The sequence below is a fragment of the Salvelinus namaycush genome, chromosome 19, assembly GCF_016432855.1.
Source record: "Salvelinus namaycush isolate Seneca chromosome 19, SaNama_1.0, whole genome shotgun sequence".
Classification (NCBI taxonomy): Eukaryota; Metazoa; Chordata; class Actinopteri; order Salmoniformes; family Salmonidae; genus Salvelinus; species Salvelinus namaycush.
Window position 1 is genome coordinate 26,290,463 of NC_052325.1, and position 22,340 is coordinate 26,312,802.

Sequence of the window (22,340 nt, forward strand, 5' to 3'; positions counted from 1 at the left end):
CAATCGGATTCCACGCTTCAAAATTGCTTCAATCACATGGACTGGGATATGTTCCGGATAGCCTCAGACAACAACATTGATGTATACGCTGACTTGGTGAGCATGTTTATTAGCAAGTGCATCGGTGACGTCGTACCCGCTGTGACTATTAATACCTTCCCTAACCAGAAACTGTGGATTAAAGGCAGCATTCGCGCAAAACTGAAAGCGCGAACCACCGCTTTTAATCATGGCAAGGCGACCGGAAACATGACCGAATACAAACAGTGCAGCTATTCCCCCCGCCATGCAATCAAACAAGCAAAGGGTCAGTATAGAGACAAAGTAGAGTCGCAATTCAACGGCTCAAACACGAGACGTATGTGGCAGAGTCTACAGTCAATCACGGATTACAAAAAGAAAACCAGCCCCGTCATGGACATAGACGTCTTGCTCCCAGACAAATTAAACAACTTCTTTACTCGCTTTGAAGACAATACAGTGCCACTGACACGGCCCGCTACCTTCTCCGTGGCCAACGTGAGTAAAACATTTAAACGTGTTAACCCTCGCAAGGCTGCCGGCCCAGACGGCATCCCTAGCCACGTCCTCAGAGCATGCACAGACCAGCTGGCTGGTGTGTTTACAGACATATTCAACCAATCCCTATCGCAGTCTGTTGTCCCCACATGCTTCAAGATGGCCACCATCGTTCCTGTTCACAAGAAGGCTAAGGTAACTGAACTAAATGACTATCGCCCCATTGCACTCACTTGTGTCATCATGAAGTGCTTTGAGAGACTAGTCAAGGATCATATCACCTCCACCCTACCTGATACCCTAGACCCTCTCCAATTTGCTTACCGCCCCAATAGGTCCACAGACGATGCAATCGTCATCACACTGCCCTATCCCATCTGCACAAGAGGAATACCTATGTAAGAATGCTGTTCATTGACTACAGCTCAGCATTTAACACCATAGTACCCTCCAAACTCGTCATTAAGCTCGAGACCCTGGGTCTCGACCCCGCCCTGTGCAACTGGGTCCTGAACTTTCTGACGGGCCGCCCCCAGGTGGTGAAGGTAGGAAACAACGTTTCTACCCCGCTGATCCTCAACACTGGGGCCCCAAAAGGGTGCGTTCTCAGGTCTCTCCTGTACTCCCTGTTCACCCATGACTGCGTGGCCATGCACGCTTCCAACCCAATCATCAAGTTTGCAGACAACAATACAGTCTGATTACCAACAACGAAGAGATGGCCTACAGAGAGGAGGTGTGGGCCTTCGGAGTGTGGTGTCAGGAAAATAACCTGTCACTCAATGTCAACAAAACAAAGAAGATGATCGTGGACTACAGGAAACAGCAGAGGGAGCACCCCCCCCCCCCCCCGCATCCACATCGATGGGACAGTAGTAGAGAAGGTGGAACGTTTTAAGTTCCTCGGCTTACACATCACGGACAATCTGAAATGCTCCACCCACACAGACAGCGTGGTGAAGAAGGCGCAACAGCTCCTCTTCAACCTCAGGAGGCTGAAGATTCGGCTTGTCACCAAAAACACTCACAAACTTTAACAGATGCACAATCGAGAGCATCCTGCCAGGCTGTATCACCGCCTGGTACGGCAATTGCACCGCCCTCAACCGCAAGGCTCTCCAGAGGGTAGTGCGGTCGCAACAACTTATCACCGGGGGCAAACTACCTGCCCTCCAGGACACCTACAGCACCCGATGTCGCAGGAAGGCCAAAAATATCATCAAGGACATCAGCCACCCGAGCCACTGCCTGTTCACCCCGCTATCATCCAGAAGGCAAGGTCAGTACAGGTGCATCAAAGCTGGGACAGAGAGACTGAAAAACAGCTTCTATCTCAAGGCCATCAGACTGTTAAACAGCCATCACTAACATAGAGAGGCTGCTGCCAACATACAGACTCAAATCTCTGGCCACTTTAATAAATGGAATTAATATAAGTATCACTAGTCACTTTAAATAACACCACTTTAATAATGTTTACATATCCTACATTACTCATCTCATATGTATATACTGTATTCTATACCATCTACTGCATCTTGCCTATGCCACATGCCATCGCTCATCCATATATTTATATGTACATATTCTATTCACCCCTTTACATTTGTGTGTATTTGTGTGTGTAAGTTAGTTGTTGTGAATTTGTTAGATCACTTGTTAGATATTACTGCATAGTCGGAACTAGAAGCACAAGCATTTCACTCCACTTGCATTAACATCTGCTAACCATGTGTATGTGACCAATACATTTTGATTTGATTTGAGAGAGAGAGATTTCGTCTTTTCTTTTCACTTTCAGTTTCAGTTACTTAGCTAGCAAATGCAGCTGGCTAGTTTAACCTACTCAAACGCCCGGCTCAAATAGAGGGATAGTATGTTAGCTAGCTGGCTATGACTTTCCAACACAACACTGGAACTCTTCCAAGTCAAGGTAAGCTTTTGGTTGTATTAATTTATTGCCGCCGGAGCTGCCGGTGTAACTGCTAAACTGCTTACTGACGATACACTGTAACATTATTGCATGATTGTAGCGGGTTAACTAACACATTAGTTCTATTAGCTATGTTGACTAGGACGTTATTTAGCTAATATGGGGACAACAATGTAGGCTGTGTGTAGCAGTTATGATCGCCTGGTCACATACAGTTGAAGTCGGAAGTTTACATACACTTAGGTTGGAGTCATTAAAACTCGTTTTTCAACCACTCCACAAATTTCTTGTTAACAAACTATAGTTTTTGCAAGTCGGTTAGGACATCTACTTTATGCATGACACACGTCATTTTTCCAACAATTGTTTACAGACAGATTATTTAACTTATAATTCCTTGTATCACAATTCCAGTGGGTCAGAAGTTTACATACACTAAGTTGACTGTGCCTTTAAACAGCTTGGAACATTCCAGAAAATGATGTCATGGCTTTAGAAGCTTCTGATAGGCTAATTGACATAATTTGAGTGAATTGGAGGTGTACCTGTGGATGTATTTCAAGGCCTACCTTCAAACTCAGTGCCTCTTTGCTTGACATCATGGGAAAATCAAAAGAAATCAGCCAAGACCTCATAAAAAAATTGTAGACCTCCACAAGTCTGGTTCATCCTTGGGAGCAATTTCCAAATGCCTGAAGGTACCACGTTCATCTGTACAAACAATAGTACGCAAGTATAAACACTATGCAGCCGTCATACCGCTCAGGAAGGAGACGCGTTCTGTCTCCTAGAGATGAACGTACTTTGGTGCAAATCAATCCCAGAACAACTGGAGGGAACAGCTGGAGGGAACAGGTACAAAAGTATCTATATCCACAGTAAAACTAGTTCTATATCGACATAACCTGAAAGGCCGCTCAGCAAGGAAGAAGCCACTGCTCCAAAACTGCCATAAAAAAAGCCAGACTACGGTTTGCAACTGCATTTGGGGACAAAGATCGTACTTTTTGGAGAAATCTCCTCTGGTCTGATGAAACAAAAATAGAACTGTTTGGCCATAATGACCATCGTTATGTTTGGATGAAAAAGCGGGAGGCTTGCAAGCCGAAGAACACCATCCCAACCGTGAAGCACAGGGGTGGCAGCATCATGTTGCATCATGTTGGAGGGACTCGTGCACTTCACAAAATAGATGGCATCATGAGGCAGGAAGATTATGTCGATATATTGAAGCAACATCTCAAGACATCAGTCAGGAAGTTAAAGCTTGGTCACGTATGGGTCTTCCAAATGGACATTGACCCCAAGCATACTTCCAAAGTTGTGGCAAAATGGCTTAAGGACAAAGTCAAGTTATTGGAGTGGCTGTCACAAAGCCCTGACCTCAATCCTATAGAACATTTGTGGGCAGAACTGAAAAAGCGTGTGCGAGCAAGGAGGCCTACAAACCTGACTCAGTTACACCAGCTCTGTCAGGAGGAATGGGCCAAAATTCACCCAACTTATTGTGGGAAGCTTGTGGAAGGCTACCCGAAACGTTTGACCCAAGTTAAACAATTTAAAGGCAATGCTACCAAATACTAATTGAGTGTATGTAAACTTCTGACCCACTGGGAATGTTATGAAAGAAATAAAAGCTGAAATAAATCATTCTCTCTTTTATTATTCTGACATTTCACATTCTTAAAATAAAGTGTTGATCCTAACTGACCTAAAACAGGTAATTTTTACTAGGATTAAATGTCAGGAATTGTGAAAAATTGAGTTGAATGTATTTGGCTAATGTGTATGTACACTTCCGACTTCAACTTTACAGGTGATGTGTTGTGCATTGAAGTCCACAAACAAAGGGAAATGGTGAGAGGAAGAGAGTGCATAGATGCGAGATGAATACAACTGTGGCTGCTATGAAAGTGAACTGTGTGTACGTGTGATCAGGGGTGTATTCATTCCGCCGATTCTGTTGAAAAACGTTTCATAAAAATGGAAACAAACAAAACGGGGGGAAAAATACCTGAATTATGTCCAATTGAATCTCTTGTTTGCAACTGTTTGACTAATGATTACACCTTAGATAAGCTAGACGCAGGCGAGTGTGTGCAAGGCGGCATATGTCACGGTCTCTCACCTCAAGATTGTTTTTGACCTGTGTTCCTACGTTGTAAACTTTCATTCATAGGCTAGGTTGTAGAAACCTCATGATGGGTATAGGGACATTTTGAGTGTCATGTAGTAGCCTAAACCTATTGATGTTACATTGAACTGGGTGAATGGAATATGAATGACAGTCATCCAATATGCTGTAATAGAAATAAGACCATGCTCATGAGAAGAAAATAAATTGTCCTCCCTCATCTTAAATGGCACTGACCGCCACTGGTGTCAACAGCTGCCCACAGTGTGTAGAAAGACCTTTACCCTGAGGCCTGTTCTGAACAAAAATACTGTACTGATTAGATTGGTGGAGGAACTGAAGAATACAGGACTACATGTTGCTTCTCTTGCTCACTGTTATGCTGAACCTTGTAAAGGGTTGCGTCAATCAAATCTGGTATCAGGATAAAATGTGATTCAGAGTCACCGAATATACTTTAAGTATTTTTATTAAACTCAAGCGATAAATGGTAAATGCAATTTTCGTATATACGGGTTCACTGTATCACCACGCAGGGTAAAGCAGAGAACTGACTAGAATAGTACAGACATCTTCTTTTATACTGGGACAGAGGTAGTTCCAACTTCAGAGTTGGCCTGTAGTAGAGGCTCAGCGTCGTTTAAACTTGCTTGCCTATCGGTGGTGCCCAGGCTGGTCCCAGCCCCACAGCACTCAGGATTCAGATGTCCGGAAATGTTGTTGTGAAGATTGAGCTGAGTTGTCGGTTGCTACACATTACTCAGTTCCTGTTTTCTTGTAATTCAGCACTTTTCCATCTTGTCTCAACCTTCTGGTTTGCACAGTCGACACCCTAGATTAGCAACAGCTTTACTGCAGTCCCGCTATGTTTGTGCAACACTATAATAGCTGGGTTAGCAACACACTATGTTTGTGATTAACATGTCCTATTTATATAAGGCATACATTTTTGTTAAAAGGAGAACAAAACCATCCTTCACAACCTGGAGATGTGGAGTATCTGACCTCTTACTACGAGACTCATCTTCAGCCTCATTATGAAGTTGGGTGGGTCCCCGCACGGGACGGTTGAGCTAACGTAGGCTAATGCGATTAGCATGAGGCTGTAACTAACAAGTGCAGGCTTACCCTGGCGTGTCGTTTTGATAACCATGTATATCTCTCTCGGACAAGGTGACTTTGATCAATATATTCGGCTCTATTTACTCCCAGATTCTAAAAAGGTTTTATGGGTATTATGACTCATACTGTGGTACTCTATGGTGTTGGTGCATGATGTTTCTGTCCTCTACTTCTATACTGATGTGACAACACCACATCTCACACACATTGGTATCCTCCACAACCCGGTCACCCCAACCATCCTTCCACCCAAAACAAACTAACTTTTACATTTAAAAAACATAATAGTATTGTAATGAAACAGGGAGGGAGCAAGTCTCGAACCCTCGACCTCCTAGCCCGAGGTCCGGCGCGCTATCGACTGTGCCGCAAAAGCATGCTCAAGCGGCAGAGTCGATTTCCGCGCTTATAAACCCAGGGTCTTTACACTACTCCCTCCTTTCAAAGAGCGCGTCCTCGCGCTAGCTTGCGACTTTACGTCTTACAGGAACGCGCTCACCGGCCAAGCACACGCACTGTCGTGGATGCGAGGTCCGATCACTTCTGACACCAGTGTAATGAAACAGGCAGGGAGCAGGTCTCGAACCCTCGACCTCCTAGCCCGAGGTCCGGCGCGCTATCGACTGTGCCGCAAAAGCATGCTCAAAGCATGCTCAAGCGGCAGAGTCGATTTCCGCGCTTATAAACCCAGGGTCGTTACACTATGTATAGCTCCACTTTATATATAGTAAAGTAATGTCTTTTTATGGGTTTTCGTATTTTTATCCGCCAGAGGGCAGACTTGCCTCATAAATGGGTGAAATATATATGACTTCAACAGCAAATTGTACACTAGACCGCGTTGGATGCATGACGCTCTTTTCTGGTCAAGCCAGTGAGGGTGAGGGGACTCCGTTGTCTTTGTGTCGAATTCGAAACTTCAATCCGACAAAATGATCATCTACAAGGACATCATCACTGGTATGGACAAATATATCGTATGCCCATTCATGTATTTTAATTTTATTTATTATGTTGTCATGCTATCTATATTCAGAATCAAGTGTGTTGGTCTTTAATGGTTCCCAGTGTTGTGAAATCAAAGGCTAAGGCCTTGCACAGGGCCACACGTAACCTCAGCTGTGTATGTTTTTACTATAAACTGTTTTACTATTACACACGCCGGGGCTTTTAAGAAAAAAGGAATGTTTGGTAATGTAACCAAAGGAGAATATTTACTTATCGCGATGCAAAACAGGTGCAGTTTACGGTACTGGGATATGTGGACCTTGTTAGTTAGTCAGCCTGCAGCTGCTTGTGTTTCATGCGCGCGCTGCCAGATTTGTCAGCTGTCAAAAGGCACTGTCAACTAACAGCAAACGCTATCAATCACTCAATGGTTGAACTGTACATTCGACGATTATCCACATACTAACCATTCGCACACATACTAGTATCTTAATGTTATGCTTCTAATCCAGTTATATTAGCATTGTAAACCTAGCAGATCTTGCTAGTATGTCTGTCAGCCTTCTAACAAATAGGATTAGTGGGCAAGCTCAGCTATGTTAGCCGGCAGCAGCAGTACCTGGCCTGGGGAAGTCTGTCGAGGCCCAAGGCAAACTACCTGACAACAATGTAACCTTGTGACTGTGAACTATTAATGTGGTTACTATTCATTTTGTTTTATTGCAGGGGATGAAATGTTCTCTGACATTTACAAGATCAAAGAATCACCAACTGGGATGTTATTGGAAGTAGAGGGAAAGGTGCGTCTCCACTGCAGGTATAAGCTCTCTGAGTTGTGGTGGTGAGGTGTATTAAGATTTGGAGACACTTATTGACTTGGGTATCATCTTAACTCAACTCATAGTTTTGCATTATGCCTGAGTTTACATAGACAAGTCCTATCAGATGGTCTTGAAATACACTGCTCAAAAAAATAAAGGGAACATTTAAACAACACAATGTAACTCCAAGTCAATCACACTTCTGTGAAATCAAACTGTCCACTTAGGAAGCAACACTGATTGACAATAAATGTCACATGCTGTTGTGCAAATGGAATAGACAAAAGGTGGAAATTATAGGCAATTAGCAAGACACCCCCAATAAAGGAGTGGTTCTGCAGGTGGTGACCACAGACCACTTCTCAGTTCCTATGCTTCCTGGCTGATGTTTTGGTCACTTTTGAATGCTGGCGGTGCTTTCACTCTAGTGGTAGCATGAGACGGAGTCTACAACCCACACAATGGAGTCTGTTTCTGACCGTTTGAGCAGACACATGCACATTTGTGGCCTGCTGGAGGTCATTTTGCAGGGCTCTGGCAGTGCTTCTCCTTGCACAAAGGCGGAGGTAGCGGTCCTGCTGCTGGGTTGTTGCCCTCCTACGGCCTCCTCCACGTCTCCTGATGTACTGGCCTGTCTCCTGGTAGCGCCTCCATGCTCTGGACACTACGCTGACAGACACAGCAAACCTTCTTGCCACAGCTCGCATTGATGTGCCATCCTGGATGAGCTGCACTACCTGAGCCACTTGTGTGGGTTGTAGACTCCGTCTCATGCTACCACTAGAGTGAAAGCACCGCCAGCATTCAAAAGTGACCAAAACATCAGCCAGGAAGCATAGGAACTGAGAAGTGGTCTGTGGTCACCACCTGCAGAACCACTCCTTTATTGGGGGTGTCTTGCTAATTGCCTATAATTTCCACCTTTTGTCTATTCCATTTGCACAACAGCATGTGACATTTATTGTCAATCAGTGGTGCTTCCTAAGTGGACAGTTTGATTTCACAGAAGTGTGATTGACTTGGAGTTACATTGTGTTGTTTAAGTGTTCCCTTTATTTTTTTGAGCAGTGTAGAATAAGATGTTTGACAGTATTGGGACCCAACCAGAGTGATTCAGCACTCACTCTCCTCCCTCCTTCCCATCTTCCTCTGGTGTTCCCCCTCCTCCCCTCAGATGGTTAGTAGAACGGAGAATATCGATGACTGTCTGTTGGGGGCAAATGCGTCGGCGGAGGTGCAGGATGACGGCTGCGAGTCCAGCACAGTCAATGGAGTGGACATCGTTCTCAACCACAAACTGCAGGAGACATCCTTCACCAAGGACTCATACAAGGGCTACATCAAGGACTACATGAAGGCGTGAGTGTGTTAGTGACGGGTGTCTGTGCATGTGTTGGGTGTGCTAGGACTGATACAGGCTAGACCCATCAGTCTCCCTGTATGCCCCTCAAAACTGTGACTGTACTTATGTAGATGAAAATATCCTTATTTGAAATGAAAAGCAGTTGTTGAAGGTGTGTGGGGGTGTGTGCAGGATCAAGGCTAAGCTGGAGGAGAACAACCCAGACAGAGTGAAGCCCTTCATGGCTGGAGCTCAGGAGGAGATCAAGAAGATCATGGGCAACATGAAGAACTACCAGGTAACTACTAGTTAGAGCTATACATCTACTACTGCCTACAGCAAATTCAGCTACACATGCATTCCTCACATCACATCAACTATTTGTGCTCAGTCAAGCTGTGATGATTGAAGGTCCAGGCCTATGAAACTAAAAAGATCTAGATTGGAGAAGAATCCTGTGGATGTAGTTTCACTGACTTATTTTCTCTTTACCCCCGCTTACATTCCCTCTCTCTGTTCCCCCGCTCACTGTAGTTTTTTACAGGTGAGTCCATGAACCCAGATGGTATGGTTGGTCTGCTGGATTTCCGTGAGGACGGCATCACTCCCTTCATGACATTCTTCAAAGACGGCCTTGAGATAGAGAAATGCGTGAGTCCCTTTAGCCCAGTCTACTCATGTCTAATAACACACTGATTATGTTATAACTTATAACCAGTCTACTCATGTCTAATAACACACTGATTATGTTATAACTTATAACCAGTCTATTCATGTCTAACACACTGATTATGTTCTAATTTATAACCAGTCTACTCATGTCTAACACACTGATTATGTCATAACTTATAACCAGTCTATTCATGTCTAACACACTGATTATGTTCTAATTTATAACCAGTCTACTCATGTCTAACACACTGATTATGTCATAACTTATAACCAGTCTACTCATGTCTAATAACACACTGATTATGTTATAACTTATAACCAGTCTACTCATGTCTAACACACTGATTATGTTATAATTTATAACCAGTCTACTCATGTCTAACACACTGATTATGTTATAACTTATAACCAGTCTACTCATGTCTAATAACACACTGATTATGTTATAACTTATAACCAGTCTACTCATGTCTAACACACTGATTATGTTATAACTTATAACCAGTCTACTCATGTCTAATAACACACTGATTATGTTATAACTTATAACCAGTCTACTCATGTCTAACACACTGATTATGTTATAACTTATAACCAGTCTACTCATGTGTTATAACCACTGACCTTCCTCTCCTCTCTTTCACAGTAACACTCTGGACTAACTTTGTTTCGATTGGCTGCTCAGATGCATCTCACCTGACCCACGACCACCAACCAACGAGAGGACTGCTCTGTATTACATTTGGATTGAAAGCATTTAGTTACAATTTTTATATTATATCTGATTGGAATGGAAGTATTACTTTAAAGTATTATAAGATGCCCAAACCATGTCATGTCTATGGGGTTGGCTGAAGGGGAGCTGTGACAGTATTTGGTGTTGATTTTGTAATTGACCTTACTGATTACTGTGTTAAACTCTGACTATTGCAGTGTTCTGGTAACTGGTATATTCAGGAAGGCCCAATCAGAACATTCAGATGGAGGCATATATGCTCTATATATATATATACATATATATATACATTTCTATCATGCAGAATAAGGAATTGTGTCAGGTCTAATATGTTACATTTCTACCTGGAACATTCAATATGTCACACAGTTTGCTGGGATGATTTGTTAATCTCTGCAAAGACAATGTTTCAGTCCACTGATTAGTTATTCATTAATTGGTTATTTATTGTTGATTTGATTTAACTCTCAGGCCTCCATTTGCTTGGTTTACAGTTCCATTAGATGCGACACCCTTACTAAAAGTAGTGGGATAGCTTAGGACTTCCTGATTTGAGTTGTGAAAAATAAAACTAACACTGGGTAATACATTTCCAGTTGTGGTGTTGATTTGTTTAAAAATGTAGATGATACAATCATTGGATCCATGAAAGATATGTTATGTTAATACCATTGGCCTTTTTGTTGAAAAGTTTATCTCTAAAGCTTGTTCTGTCAAGTAAGTAGTCCTACATATTTAGTGAAAATGGAAAATATGCAACAAGCAGACACTCTGGTCATGTGACTTTGGGTACCAGTCAAAGAACAGAAAGACTCCTCCCAACTCTCCACCATGATGGGAGGCCCTTGGGACAACGTCCATATCCCAGGCAGGATGCTCCTTTCTGGGCTAGTCACTCTTCATCTCCTCCCCTCTTCCCTGGTAGTGGCGGTACTCTGGCTTCAGTTCCCAGGTGCTCTTGTGGGTTCCTTTAGCATTGTACACGCCTATCTCGCTCAGGATCTCCTTCAAGTGGGTCTACAGGAAACACAAACAAAACACATCTCTCTGGATCTCCTTTACATATGTCTGAGACCAAAAATGTTTCCTCTTCTCATACTCCACCTACACACACACAACACACAGCCCACAGAAAACCCACACGGGCAAGGAGGGAGCATGGTAGAAGTGCACATTACAGTTCCAGGTGTATGTTGATCCAACACTATAAAGATATGCATGTAACCTTCAGGAGCATGCAAGCAGGCAGTTACACACACACACACAAACACTGCTTTTTAATATGTGATATGGCAGTGTTCTTACATTAGCAACATGGTTGGAAACAAGTTTGAAGTTGTTGGTGACAGCCCTGTCTATCTGCTCGGTCAGATGCTGGGACTTGGTAGACACCTCGATCTGTAATCTGAGGAGAGCGAGATACAGAGGAATACAAATGATAACATTAACACACATACAAACACCCAGTAGCGACCAGTCATTCAGGGTAGGTGGGGCTGAGCCCTGTTTAGCTATAAAATATATATATATATATATGGATATGTATATATTATTTTTTTGTTGCCTGTTTTGCATGATATTTTGCATTAATACGTGTCACATCAGTTTTCAAACATTTAGAGTTAATAAAGCTGCATACGAAGATGGTCTCTTTTTTTGTTTTCTTGAGTAAGGTAGCTCCAAAATGCAGGTGTTTCAGCCTTGCTCTGCTTTCTGTGGTGGAGAGTCAGCCAGGTGAAAATACAGAGCGTAGGGGTTGGTAATCTTCTCTAATTGCGCCGTGATTGGCTCAGTTCTCTGTCACTCCTGGGGACACTACATCACTGCAAAATCTACAGGGAGAGATTGAAAGTTCAAGCCCCCTTGGGTGCTGCCATAGAGTTACATTAGAGGTGCCCATCCAAGAAGGCTCAAGGTCATTGGCCACAAATAAAATTACGTCAATTCCCGTGATATCTACAGTAGCTTTGATTGGACATTCAAAATCTTAGCTAGCAAGCTAGACAAGCAGTCATCATCCTTTTCAATCCTTGTCATATGAAGAGAAATTATAAATAAAATGTATCGGTGCTCATCGGCCATTGGACATAAACATTAGACAACGAGTTGGAAATCGCAAATTCAACAACGAGTGGTTTACAAAGCAATCGCTATTTAGCTTCCCCTGCCTGCTATTTGGTGGAGAGGCTGTGTGGTCCAAGTCAGGGTTTAAGGGTCTCTTTTCCTAGCTTAGAAGGATAAACATTCACACGCAACACCATGGGCAGAAGAGGTTGAATACATTGGCCATGCTGTCAATCCAGCATGACTTCTGCCGCGTTCAAAACAACTGGAAACTCGGAACTGGGAAATCTCAGACTTCAGTGAGTTCAAGACAACTGGGAACTCGGAAAATACGAGCTCCGACTGGGAAATATGTTTTGAGCGGTCATCCAACTCGGAATTCCAAGTCGGGAACTCGGGCCTCTTTCTAGAGCTCCGACCTGAAGATCACTGACGTCCTGATTCGACCTTGTTTTTTCCCCAGTTGTATTTAAAGCACCACAAATCCAGAGAATGACAGACTTTGATGACAAAGTTTGATGACAAAATTTACCCACAAGAAGGACAGCCGCGCCACTTTCCTGTTCAAGTGTGAACAGCACAAATGTGAGTCCAAAAATGTATTGTATGCTGCTACATAAATTATGTAATATGCCAGGGAGATATACTAAGAAAGTAATCCTACGTGTACATTGTGTAGTAAGCTGTTAGTAGCCCACGTGTCTCATCCTAATAATTTGGCCCCTTTCCCCCTCATAACCGAGTTCCCAGTTGTAGCCTACTGTTCAGACTTGGTTGTGAACATGTAGTTTATAGCTTGTTTTAGAGAATTTTCATCATCAAATATATGCCCCCTTTATTTATCATACGGTTCTGACTTGGTCCCACAGAGAGAATACTGTAAATACAGCTCATGTTCTGAATTCTGTCGCTGTACATTTCAAGTGCTGAACAAATAGTTATATTGACTACGTCGGTCTTAGCTCGCTCATTAATGTCTTAATCAAAATTACGGATTGCTTTGTATCCGCTCATCGTTCCCTTATGCCATATTTGTACATCTCAATTGTCAGCAGGAACCACATTTGTTTAAGCAAGTCAGCGATATCAGCTATGTTTTTTAAAAAGGCAGTAAATTAAGCTAAATGATCTGTTTCGCTGCCAGACAAGGCTCCGCTGATAACCAGGTGTAGCGGTGGTAAGGATTCACTCCATGGTGCTGAAAAGAAAGCTCAGCTTTTGGAACAGCTTTATGTAGGCCCTAACAGTTTGTGGGCACCGTTTGTTACCCTTATACTGTAATTGATGTATTGTTTAGTGTTGTGATGTGTTGTGTTGTGGCTTTGCTGGCATGCATCTAATACAATTTATTTTATTTTTTTCCCCACCAAGATTTACATTCTAAAATCGCCACTGCAAACACCTGATAGAAGCAGATCTCCCAGATCTCTCTGGGGGAAGCAGATCAATTAATGAAGATATAGGGTCTGATTTAGAGAAGCAGAGAAATTATTGAAGATATAGTGTCTGATTGAGAGAAGCAGAGAAATTAATGAAGATATAGGGTCTCATTGAGAGAAGCGTCCCATTGGGCAGAGCAGGTGATAAAGACACAATGGCACACTATGTTGTACAATGGTTGAATAGTGAATATAGCCTATTAGTATAATGCACAGTATTGTCACTACTGTACATATACAGACACAGGCAAGCATGCATGTTCTCAAACACTCAGGGAGAGAGAAGAGTTGCTATAGCACACACAGAACAGTTACTATAGCAATCCCTGCCAACCTCAGCGACAATAAAACAGTATGGAAGACATTCATTCCATTATTAGGCATTCTCCTGCACTTAGATATGACTACTGTTCCTCCACATCTACTAAACTCACTCAGAAAGGAAGCCAGGAGAAATAGCCTACAGTATCTATCAGTGATGCTTTATAAAACAGTCGCCTCATTATATTTAGTTGTATTGAATTTTGTTTCACTCACTTCTTTAGTTTCATGTAGTTTTCATTGACGTGAGGTCTGCACTCTGCTCTCTATACCATTATGCCCTCCAGACTGATCTTATCTGAAACAAAGACAGTACATGTTTGCATCAATGACACGCACACAGACACACACACAAATCAATAACAGAATTCTGGTTTTAATCAGATTGTATTCTTTATTTCAGTACAACAGGGCTAAAAAGTGTTACTTAATATACTTCAGCACTGGACTGAATATGCAGCCACGTGTCACACTGAACTGAACCACTTAAATTCGTTCAGGTGGGTTTGGATTTGGTGAAGTTTGGTAAAAAGACAGGGCACCTGTGGGAATGTGACACATGTCTTGTTAGAAACGAGGCCTTTTGCTGTTTGCTGATGTCAATGTTGTGAACAGAGTGCCCCATGGTGGCAGTGGGGTTACGGTATGGGCACGTATAAACTACCAACAACGAACACAATTGCATTTTATCCATGGCAATATAAATGCACAGAGATACCCTGATGAGATCCTGAGGCCCATTGTAGTGCTATCCATCTGCCGCCATCACCTCATGTTTCAGCATGATAATGCACAGCGACCATGTCGTAAGGATCTGTACACAATTCCTGGAAGCTGGAAATGTACTAGTTCTTCCATGTCCTGCATACTCATCAGACATGTCACCCATTGAGCATGTTTGGGATGCTCTGGATCAACGTGTATGACAGCGTGTTCCAGTTCCCACCAATATCCAGCAACTTTGCACAGCCATTGAAGATGAGTGGGACACCATTCCACAGGCCACAATCAACAGCCTGATCAACTCTATGCGAAGGAGATGTGTCGCCCTGCATGAGGCAAATGGTGGTCACACCAGATACTGACTGGTTTTCTCATCCTCGCCCCTTTTTTTTTCAAGGTATCTGTGACCAACAGATGCATAATCTGTATTCCCAGTCATGTGAAATCCATAGATTAGGGCCTAATGAATTGATTTCAATTGACTGTTTACCTTATATCAACTGTAACAGGCTTCTTCCCTGTTGCGTTTATATGTTTGTTCAGTGCTACAACTGAACAAAAACCCAAGAGGTAGCCTATGGGTTTTAGGCATTTTTACTGAACAATACCATTAGGCCTAGTTGAAGACAGAATGCACAAAAAAGGCTGACAGCCTGGCATAAACGTTCCCTGGGCGCTGAAGACGTGGAGATGTCGATTATGGCAGCCTCCCGCACTTCTCTGATTCAGAGGGGTTGGGTTTAATGCGGAAGACACATTTCAGTTGAATGCATTGAACGCTTGCGTTTGAAGGAAGCGCATGAATATCAAACAACGATTTGTAGTTATGGCTAGGCGAATATTGGTATGGAATCAGTACTATTGGGAATTTTCCAGTACATATGTGCACATTATACATCTTAGAGTAGTAAGCAGAATCAATACAAGCCATATGTATCTGGGCCATTAGACGTGCACTGTGAAGCCATTAATCAATAGGTCATTAGGTTAAGGGAAGGCATATGTGTCTGGGTCATTACGCTAAGGGAAACCAATAATCAATAGGTCATTAGCATAGGGAAGCCATTACCTAGTCCCGCGAGGTTCATTAGATGTGCGTTAGGAGCATAGGTTTGTATTACTAAAAGCACCATTAGACATGCACCTACATTAGGAGTGTGCGTGTCTGTTTCTTTTTGTATCATTGCTATGGATCCACCACCAATAGATTCTATGCCCTAAGGTCTGCGCCAAACAAGAAAATGGAAACCAAGCTGAAATAAAGATGAAGACGGAAGTTTACATACACCTTAGACAAATACATTTAAACTCCGTTTTTCACAATTCCTGACATTTAATCCTAGTAAAAATTCCCTGTCTTAAATCAGTTAGGATCAACACTTTATTTTAAGAATGTGAAATGTCAGAATAATAGTAGAGAATGATTTATTTCAGCTTTTATTATCACATTCCCAGTGGGTCAGAAGTTAACATACACTCAATTAGTATTTGGTAGCATTGCCTTTAAATTATTTAACTTGGGTCAAACGTTTTGGGTAGCCTTCCACAAGCTTCCCACAATAAGTTGGGTGAATTTTGGCCCATTCCTCCTGACAGAGCTGGTGTAACTGAGTCAGGTTTGTAGGCCTCCTTGCTCGCACACCCTTTTTCAGTTCTGCCCACAAATTTTCCATGGGATTGAGATCAGGGCTTTGTGATAGCCACTCCAATACCTTGACTTTGTTGTCCTTAAGCCATTTTGCCACAACTTTGGAAGTATGCTTGGGGTCAATGTCCATTTGGAAGACCCATTTGCGGCCAAGCTTTAACTTCCTGACTGATGTCTTGAGATGTTGCTTCAATATATCCACATAATTTTCCTGCCTCATGATGTCATCTATTTGTGAAGTGCACCAGTCCTTCCTGCAGCAAAGCACCCCAACAACATGATGCTGCCACCCCCGTGCTTCACGGTTGGGATGGTGTTCTTCGGCTTGCAAGCATCCCCCTTTTTCCTCCAAACATAACGATGGACATTATGACCAAACAGTTCTATTTTTGTTTCATCAGACCAGAGGACATTTCTCCAAAAAGTACAATCTTTGTCCTCATGTGTAGTTGCAAACCGTAGTCTGGCTTTTTTTATGGTGGTTTTGGAGCAGTGGCTTCTTCCTTGCTGAGCGGCCTTTCAGGTTATGTCGATATAGGACTCGTTTTACTGTGGATATGGATACTTTTGTACCCGTTTCCTCCAGCATCTTCACAAGGTCCTTTGCTGTTGTTCTGGGATTGATTTGCACTTTTCGCACCAAAGTACGTTCATCTCTAGGAGACCGAACGTATCCCCTTCTTGAGCGGTATGATGGCTGCGTGGTCCCATGGTGTTTGTACTTGCGTACTATTGTTTGTACAGATGAACGTGGTACCTTCAGGCATTTGGAAATTGCTCCCAAGGATGAACCAGACTTGTGGAGGTCTACAATTTTTTTATGAGGTCTTGGCTGATTTCTTTTGATTTTCCCATGATGTCAAGCAAAGAGGCACTGAGTTTGAAGGTATGCTTTGAAATACATCCACAGGTACACCTCCAATTGACTCAAATTATGTCAATTAGCCTATCAGAAGCTTCTAAAGCCATGACATCATTTTCTGGAATTTTCCAAGCTGTTTAAAGGCACAGTCAATTTAGTGTATGTAAACTTCTGACCCACTGGAATTGTGATACAGTGAATTATAAGTGAAATAATCTGTCTGTAAACAAGTGTTAGAAAAATTACAAAGTAGATGTCCTAACCGACTTTCCAAAACTATAGTTTGTTAACAAGACATTTGTGGAGTCGTTGAAAAATGAGTTTTAATGACTCCAACCTCAGTGTATGTAAACTTTCGACTTCAACTGTAAGTCCATGGCTAAATGCCCAAGGGGATAAATCATTAACATACAGAGGAACGACTATATGTGTGACGTAAGGAGGAAAACTGTATAAAAAGTATGTGCCGAGGCTGGAAAGGCAGTTGATCCATGGACCAGCTCGGCTTGTTACTTTGTAATAAAGTCTATTTGACAAGTTCACAAGTTCCGGTATCTGAGAAATATTATTGAGCGAATATTTCTACGACAGTACATATATATATTTTTGTTTATTTAGCTAGCTAATATTTAGTCAAACAGTTGTAGCCTGCCAGGATATTGAGCAAGATGGCCAGCTAGCTAGCTAGCAACAGTCACGAGCTCCGTCTTCGAACCTAGCCAGTTGACAGAAATGGTGAGTCAAAAATGTACTTCAATAGCAGTGAGTCATTGATGATACATTAAATATTGTAATGTGTGTGTTTGTACTCGAAAAAGGATGTGCTTTTGTTGGTTTGAGAATAACACCAGCTAGCTACCTAGCTTGCTAGCTCAGTGAGCGGGAGACTGACAACTACTGAGTGCCCCACCTCCCCCACTGCACTGGGTACCCAGGCATAACATTTCAGACCTGCAGAGAATGCTACACAAAGAGCCTGCTTGTAAAAGTTTGGCTACAGACATTTGTTTCAGTGTATATAGGTAACTTTAGTTACATTCATGTTTCTTTGGTTGACATTAAGGTAAAATGCCAGGCGACTGAGTTGTAATTGGATGAGAATATGATAGTGGATGTAGCTGAATATTGTAGCTATGAAGACTACTACCTAGTATGAATGCCATTTTGAGTTCGGAATGATAGCTAGACCTCATAATTTTTTTAAGTTGCCCCCTCCACATGCACTAAATCGATATATTACTACTGTAGGCTATACAAAGTAACGCTACTGCCTGTGTGTACATTTAGCAACAGATTCATTGTTAGAATAGCTTTACGCATGTGTTGTAAACAAAGTTGAGGCCATAATTGTCTGACATTGCGAGGTTCAGCTGCTGCTTCTAAAGCACTCAACCGGAATTAGCGTTTTTTCTCTTTTTCACACATTCACTCAAGTCGCTACATCTAGATAGGCTCGAAATGTTTTCAGTAGACTGCAGTGAATCATCCATATACTGTAAAAATCTGATAACTAGTGTGCTTGCAAGGTTTTGACTGCAGAACTCAGTCCACCTAACTACTGTTCGCTTTGCTGTTTTAGACGAAACAGCTGAGTACAGTACAGTATGTTAACCTTATTAAAGTGACAAGTGTTCCATTATTAAAGTGACTAGTGTTCCATTATTAAAGTGACTAGTGTTCCATTATTAAAGTGACTAGTGTTCCATTATTAAAGTGACCAGTAATTCCATGTCTATGTATATAGGGCAGCAGCCTCTAAATTGCAGGGTAACCAGGTGGTAGCTCACTAGTGATGGCTATTTAACCTTCTGATGGCATTGAGATAGAAGCTGTTTTTCAGTCTCTCGGTCCCAGCTTTGATGCACCTGTACTGACCTCGCCTTCTGGATGGTAGCCGGGTGAACAGGCTGTGGCTCAGGTGGTTGATGTCCTTGATGAACTTGATGAAATGCTAAATGGGGTGCCAGAGAAGCCATCCCCGTTCTTGCCAACTCGAGCAGATGTCGGGGGTCAGGTGGGTTTGAAGGAGAAGTCCTCAATGGTGTCGGAAGTAACCCCGGAAACCCAGATGAACACAGTCCCGACATCCGCCACCCAGCAGCCGGTGGAAGATGAGGTTGGTGGCGGGACGGACAGGCTGTGCTCATCCCTCGACAAGGAGGCGTTCGGGGTCCTCGTTGGGGAGATGAGGGCGATGATTGAGGACCTTCAAGCTTAGCAGACCAGGAAGGCAGAGTGGGAATCCATCTCGCCCCTGTTGCTTTCTCCGAGTCAGAAGAGTTCGGTGGTGGGCGGAGGAAAAATAAGTGGTTTTCCCTTGAGCTGGCTGAGGGACAGAGTGGACTGGGAGGAATAGGGGAGGGTTTGGGCTTGTGAGCAATGGGGTGGAAAGACAGTGCAGCTGAGGTGGCCTCCATGTCCTCGCAGCCTCTCACTCTCTTTTATGAACGTGGTCCTGTTGACCCCTGCGCTGTGTCTGCCAACTGGGGATGGGGTGTCTCAGGTTAGTTCTGGAATGCCGGGACACCCCATCCCCAACCCCTTCCCTGCGTCTTGGGGTTCTCAGGAGGAAGATATGGAAAGGTCCTCGTCTGATGAGGACCTTTACCCATCGGTCGGAGTAAGTACTTGAAATCTCTGTTACTGTTTGACCTTTTCTTTAATTTCGTTTTTTGATCATGACAAACATTCAAATTATGATGATGAATGTTCGGGGTCTAAGAGAGGCTATTTAGAGAACTGCTGTCTTTAGTTTTACTTTTTGTTTTTTATAGGAGGTACATTTAATAAGGGATGGGGGAAGTAAAGAAATTTAAGAAAGAATGGGGAAAAGGGAAGTCTGTGTGGAGTTGTGGGGGGGGGGGGCTTCGGCCAAAGACGGCGCCGGAAAGAAGGGTGTTTATTATTGGGTTTTGTAAGAGGAAGGTGAGGGAGGAGAGAAGGGTGGTGGAGCGTCTTCAACCGTTACTCGATCTCGAGTACGAGGCTGGCAACCTCTGAGGTTCGATGGACCTTGAACGTGCTACCACCCTCAAGGCTCAGCTTAGGGAGGTGCACGAGAGGAAGGCCCGTGCTTTCCTGCTGCGTGCACATCATGAGTTTGTAGAACATAATGAGACCTGCTCTGCAGTAATATTTTAATTGGTTAGGGAAAAGCAGGTAAGACAGGTGTTTTATGGGGTGAGGGATGGACATGGTAGGGTAGTTAGGGAACCGGAGCATATGGTCAGGGTAGCAACTCACCATTTCCGTGGGGTTTTCCAGGAGAGGGTAGTAGAGGAAGGGCAGGGTCCTGTGTTTTTAGAACACTTGTTCCGGCATGTTCCGGAGGACATTAAACAGGCTATGGAGGCCTCGATCTCAATAGAGGAGGTGGAGAGTGCCCTCAAGAGGATGGGGAAGGGGAAGGTGCCCGAGATGGGCCCCTTCCCCTAGGGTATACTTGGACCGGTGGTTCTCAATGTCTTGACGGCGGTTCTCGAGACTGGAGCCACGGGCTGGTTGATGGCCGATAATGTGTATTGATTACAAGATACTAGTTAAGGTCATGGCAGACCGTTTGCGCACAGCCCTTCCTTACATTGTTCACGAGGGGGGAAGGGTCAATCTATTAGGTGGAACCTCCAGCTGATCAGGGACTCCATCGCCATCGTTTGAGGACAGAAGTCTACCTCTGATGGTAGCGGCGCTTGATCAGGCCAAGGCTTTTGATCGCGCCAGTAGGAGTTTTATTTTCAAAGTTTTAGGTAAGTTAGGGTTTAATGATTGCTTTGTTATACGGATTAGGACTTAGTATGTGGGAGCGGGGTGCCAGGTGAGCATAAATAGCCACCTGGATGAGGTGTTTGGCCTCTCTTCAGGGGTCAGGCAGGGCTGCCCGCTCTCGGCACTCCTCTTTGTGCTCTATATGGAGCTCCTGGGCACGGCCATTAGGGCTTGCTGGTCCCTGGGAGCAGCAGTTCGCATGTCAAATTGGTAGTGCCCGAGGGACTACCTCTCTGTAACAGGTCCATGAGGATTCTTGGAGACCTCCGGCTTTGCAACACTGAACTGGAACATGGGTTTAGCAGCGGTACAGAGGAAGCTGGCAGTGTCTTTTCTTGGGCAAGGTCATAGTCCTGATCATGGATGGGGGGGGGGGGGTTAAGTAGGGACCGTTTTAAAAGGGCTGTGGGACGCAAGGCAGGGTTTGGTTAAGTCTGGGGCAGACTGGGGGGTGGAGGAAATAGTAAGGAGAGTGGAGGGGGAGGTTAAGGAGGGAGGAGAGGAAGTGGGGCCACCATGCCGCCTTCGAGCGGTGGAAAGGGGGGCTGGGGCTGGTTATGTAGGTGACTAAGGTTTAGAAGGTAGGTTTTATAGATCGTGTGGGTTTTGTGTGTGTGGGCACATAGAAAGAGGCCTCCATACCATGGTTGGCCAAGTGCAGGGTAAAGTTTTTTATCCTTAACTGGTTTAAATGCGCCCAGGACTGTTTATTGATATTTTGTGATTTTGTTGGCTGCAGCCCCCTGCAAAAGAATGGGGGATGGGCGTTGGTTGTCTTTCCTTTTTATGGTTATTGACGTGTGAACTGTTCACCCTTGTAAGTGATTGAATAAGTAGAATAAAAGCTTTGAATCATCTGTTCTTAATAGTTTAATGTCTGGTACGTCCTCTATCTGGGGACCATATATTAAATCGATTTTTGGAATAGGGAGATGGAATAGGGGCTTGCGCCGTCCACTCCACACATCGACCTGGTATTGCAGTACCTCCAGGAATGGTGCCCCCCCCCCCAACTTTGTCAAAAGAAATACAGTTTCATCTTGAGTCGGATTTGTGCTTTCTTTGCTCAGTTACTGCTGAAAAGTGATGAGATTTTGTGAAACTTTCGGCCTACAGATATTTTTATTGCAACAGTGAAACACGAGATTGGGCAACAAAGCCTACGATTCACAAAATACAACCAGCTAAAATGCTCAGTATAAAAAGTATTAAAAAGTACTATCAGCTAAGGTAGGTCAAAACAACCACGTATCACAGTCAGGCTATTTGGACAGTGGTTTCAGTATATGCA

The 22,340-nt window shown here is 43.5% G+C and overlaps 1 protein-coding gene and 1 pseudogene across 2 annotated transcripts; both read left to right on the forward strand.

The window, feature by feature from the left end:
• The first annotated feature begins 6,558 nt into the window (after window positions 1-6,558).
• On the forward strand, window positions 6,559-10,816 carry LOC120063775 (translationally-controlled tumor protein homolog). 2 transcript variants are annotated; one of them, XM_039014069.1, is made up of 6 exons: window positions 6,559-6,668; window positions 7,383-7,456; window positions 8,652-8,836; window positions 9,012-9,117; window positions 9,354-9,470; window positions 10,138-10,816. In XM_039014069.1, exons 1-6 carry the CDS (start codon window positions 6,641-6,643, stop codon window positions 10,138-10,140), a joined length of 513 nt encoding a protein of 170 aa, XP_038869997.1. In that variant the 5' UTR covers window positions 6,559-6,640; the 3' UTR covers window positions 10,141-10,816. The 2 variants fall into 2 exon arrangements, with proteins under 2 accessions (XP_038869997.1, XP_038869998.1); XM_039014070.1 differs by having other exon boundaries at window positions 6,654-6,668; window positions 7,383-7,473.
• An 11,074-nt stretch (window positions 10,817-21,890) lies between these two features.
• Window positions 21,891-22,057, forward strand: LOC120064535 (annotated as a pseudogene).
• Window positions 22,058-22,340: the final 283 nt, after the last annotated feature.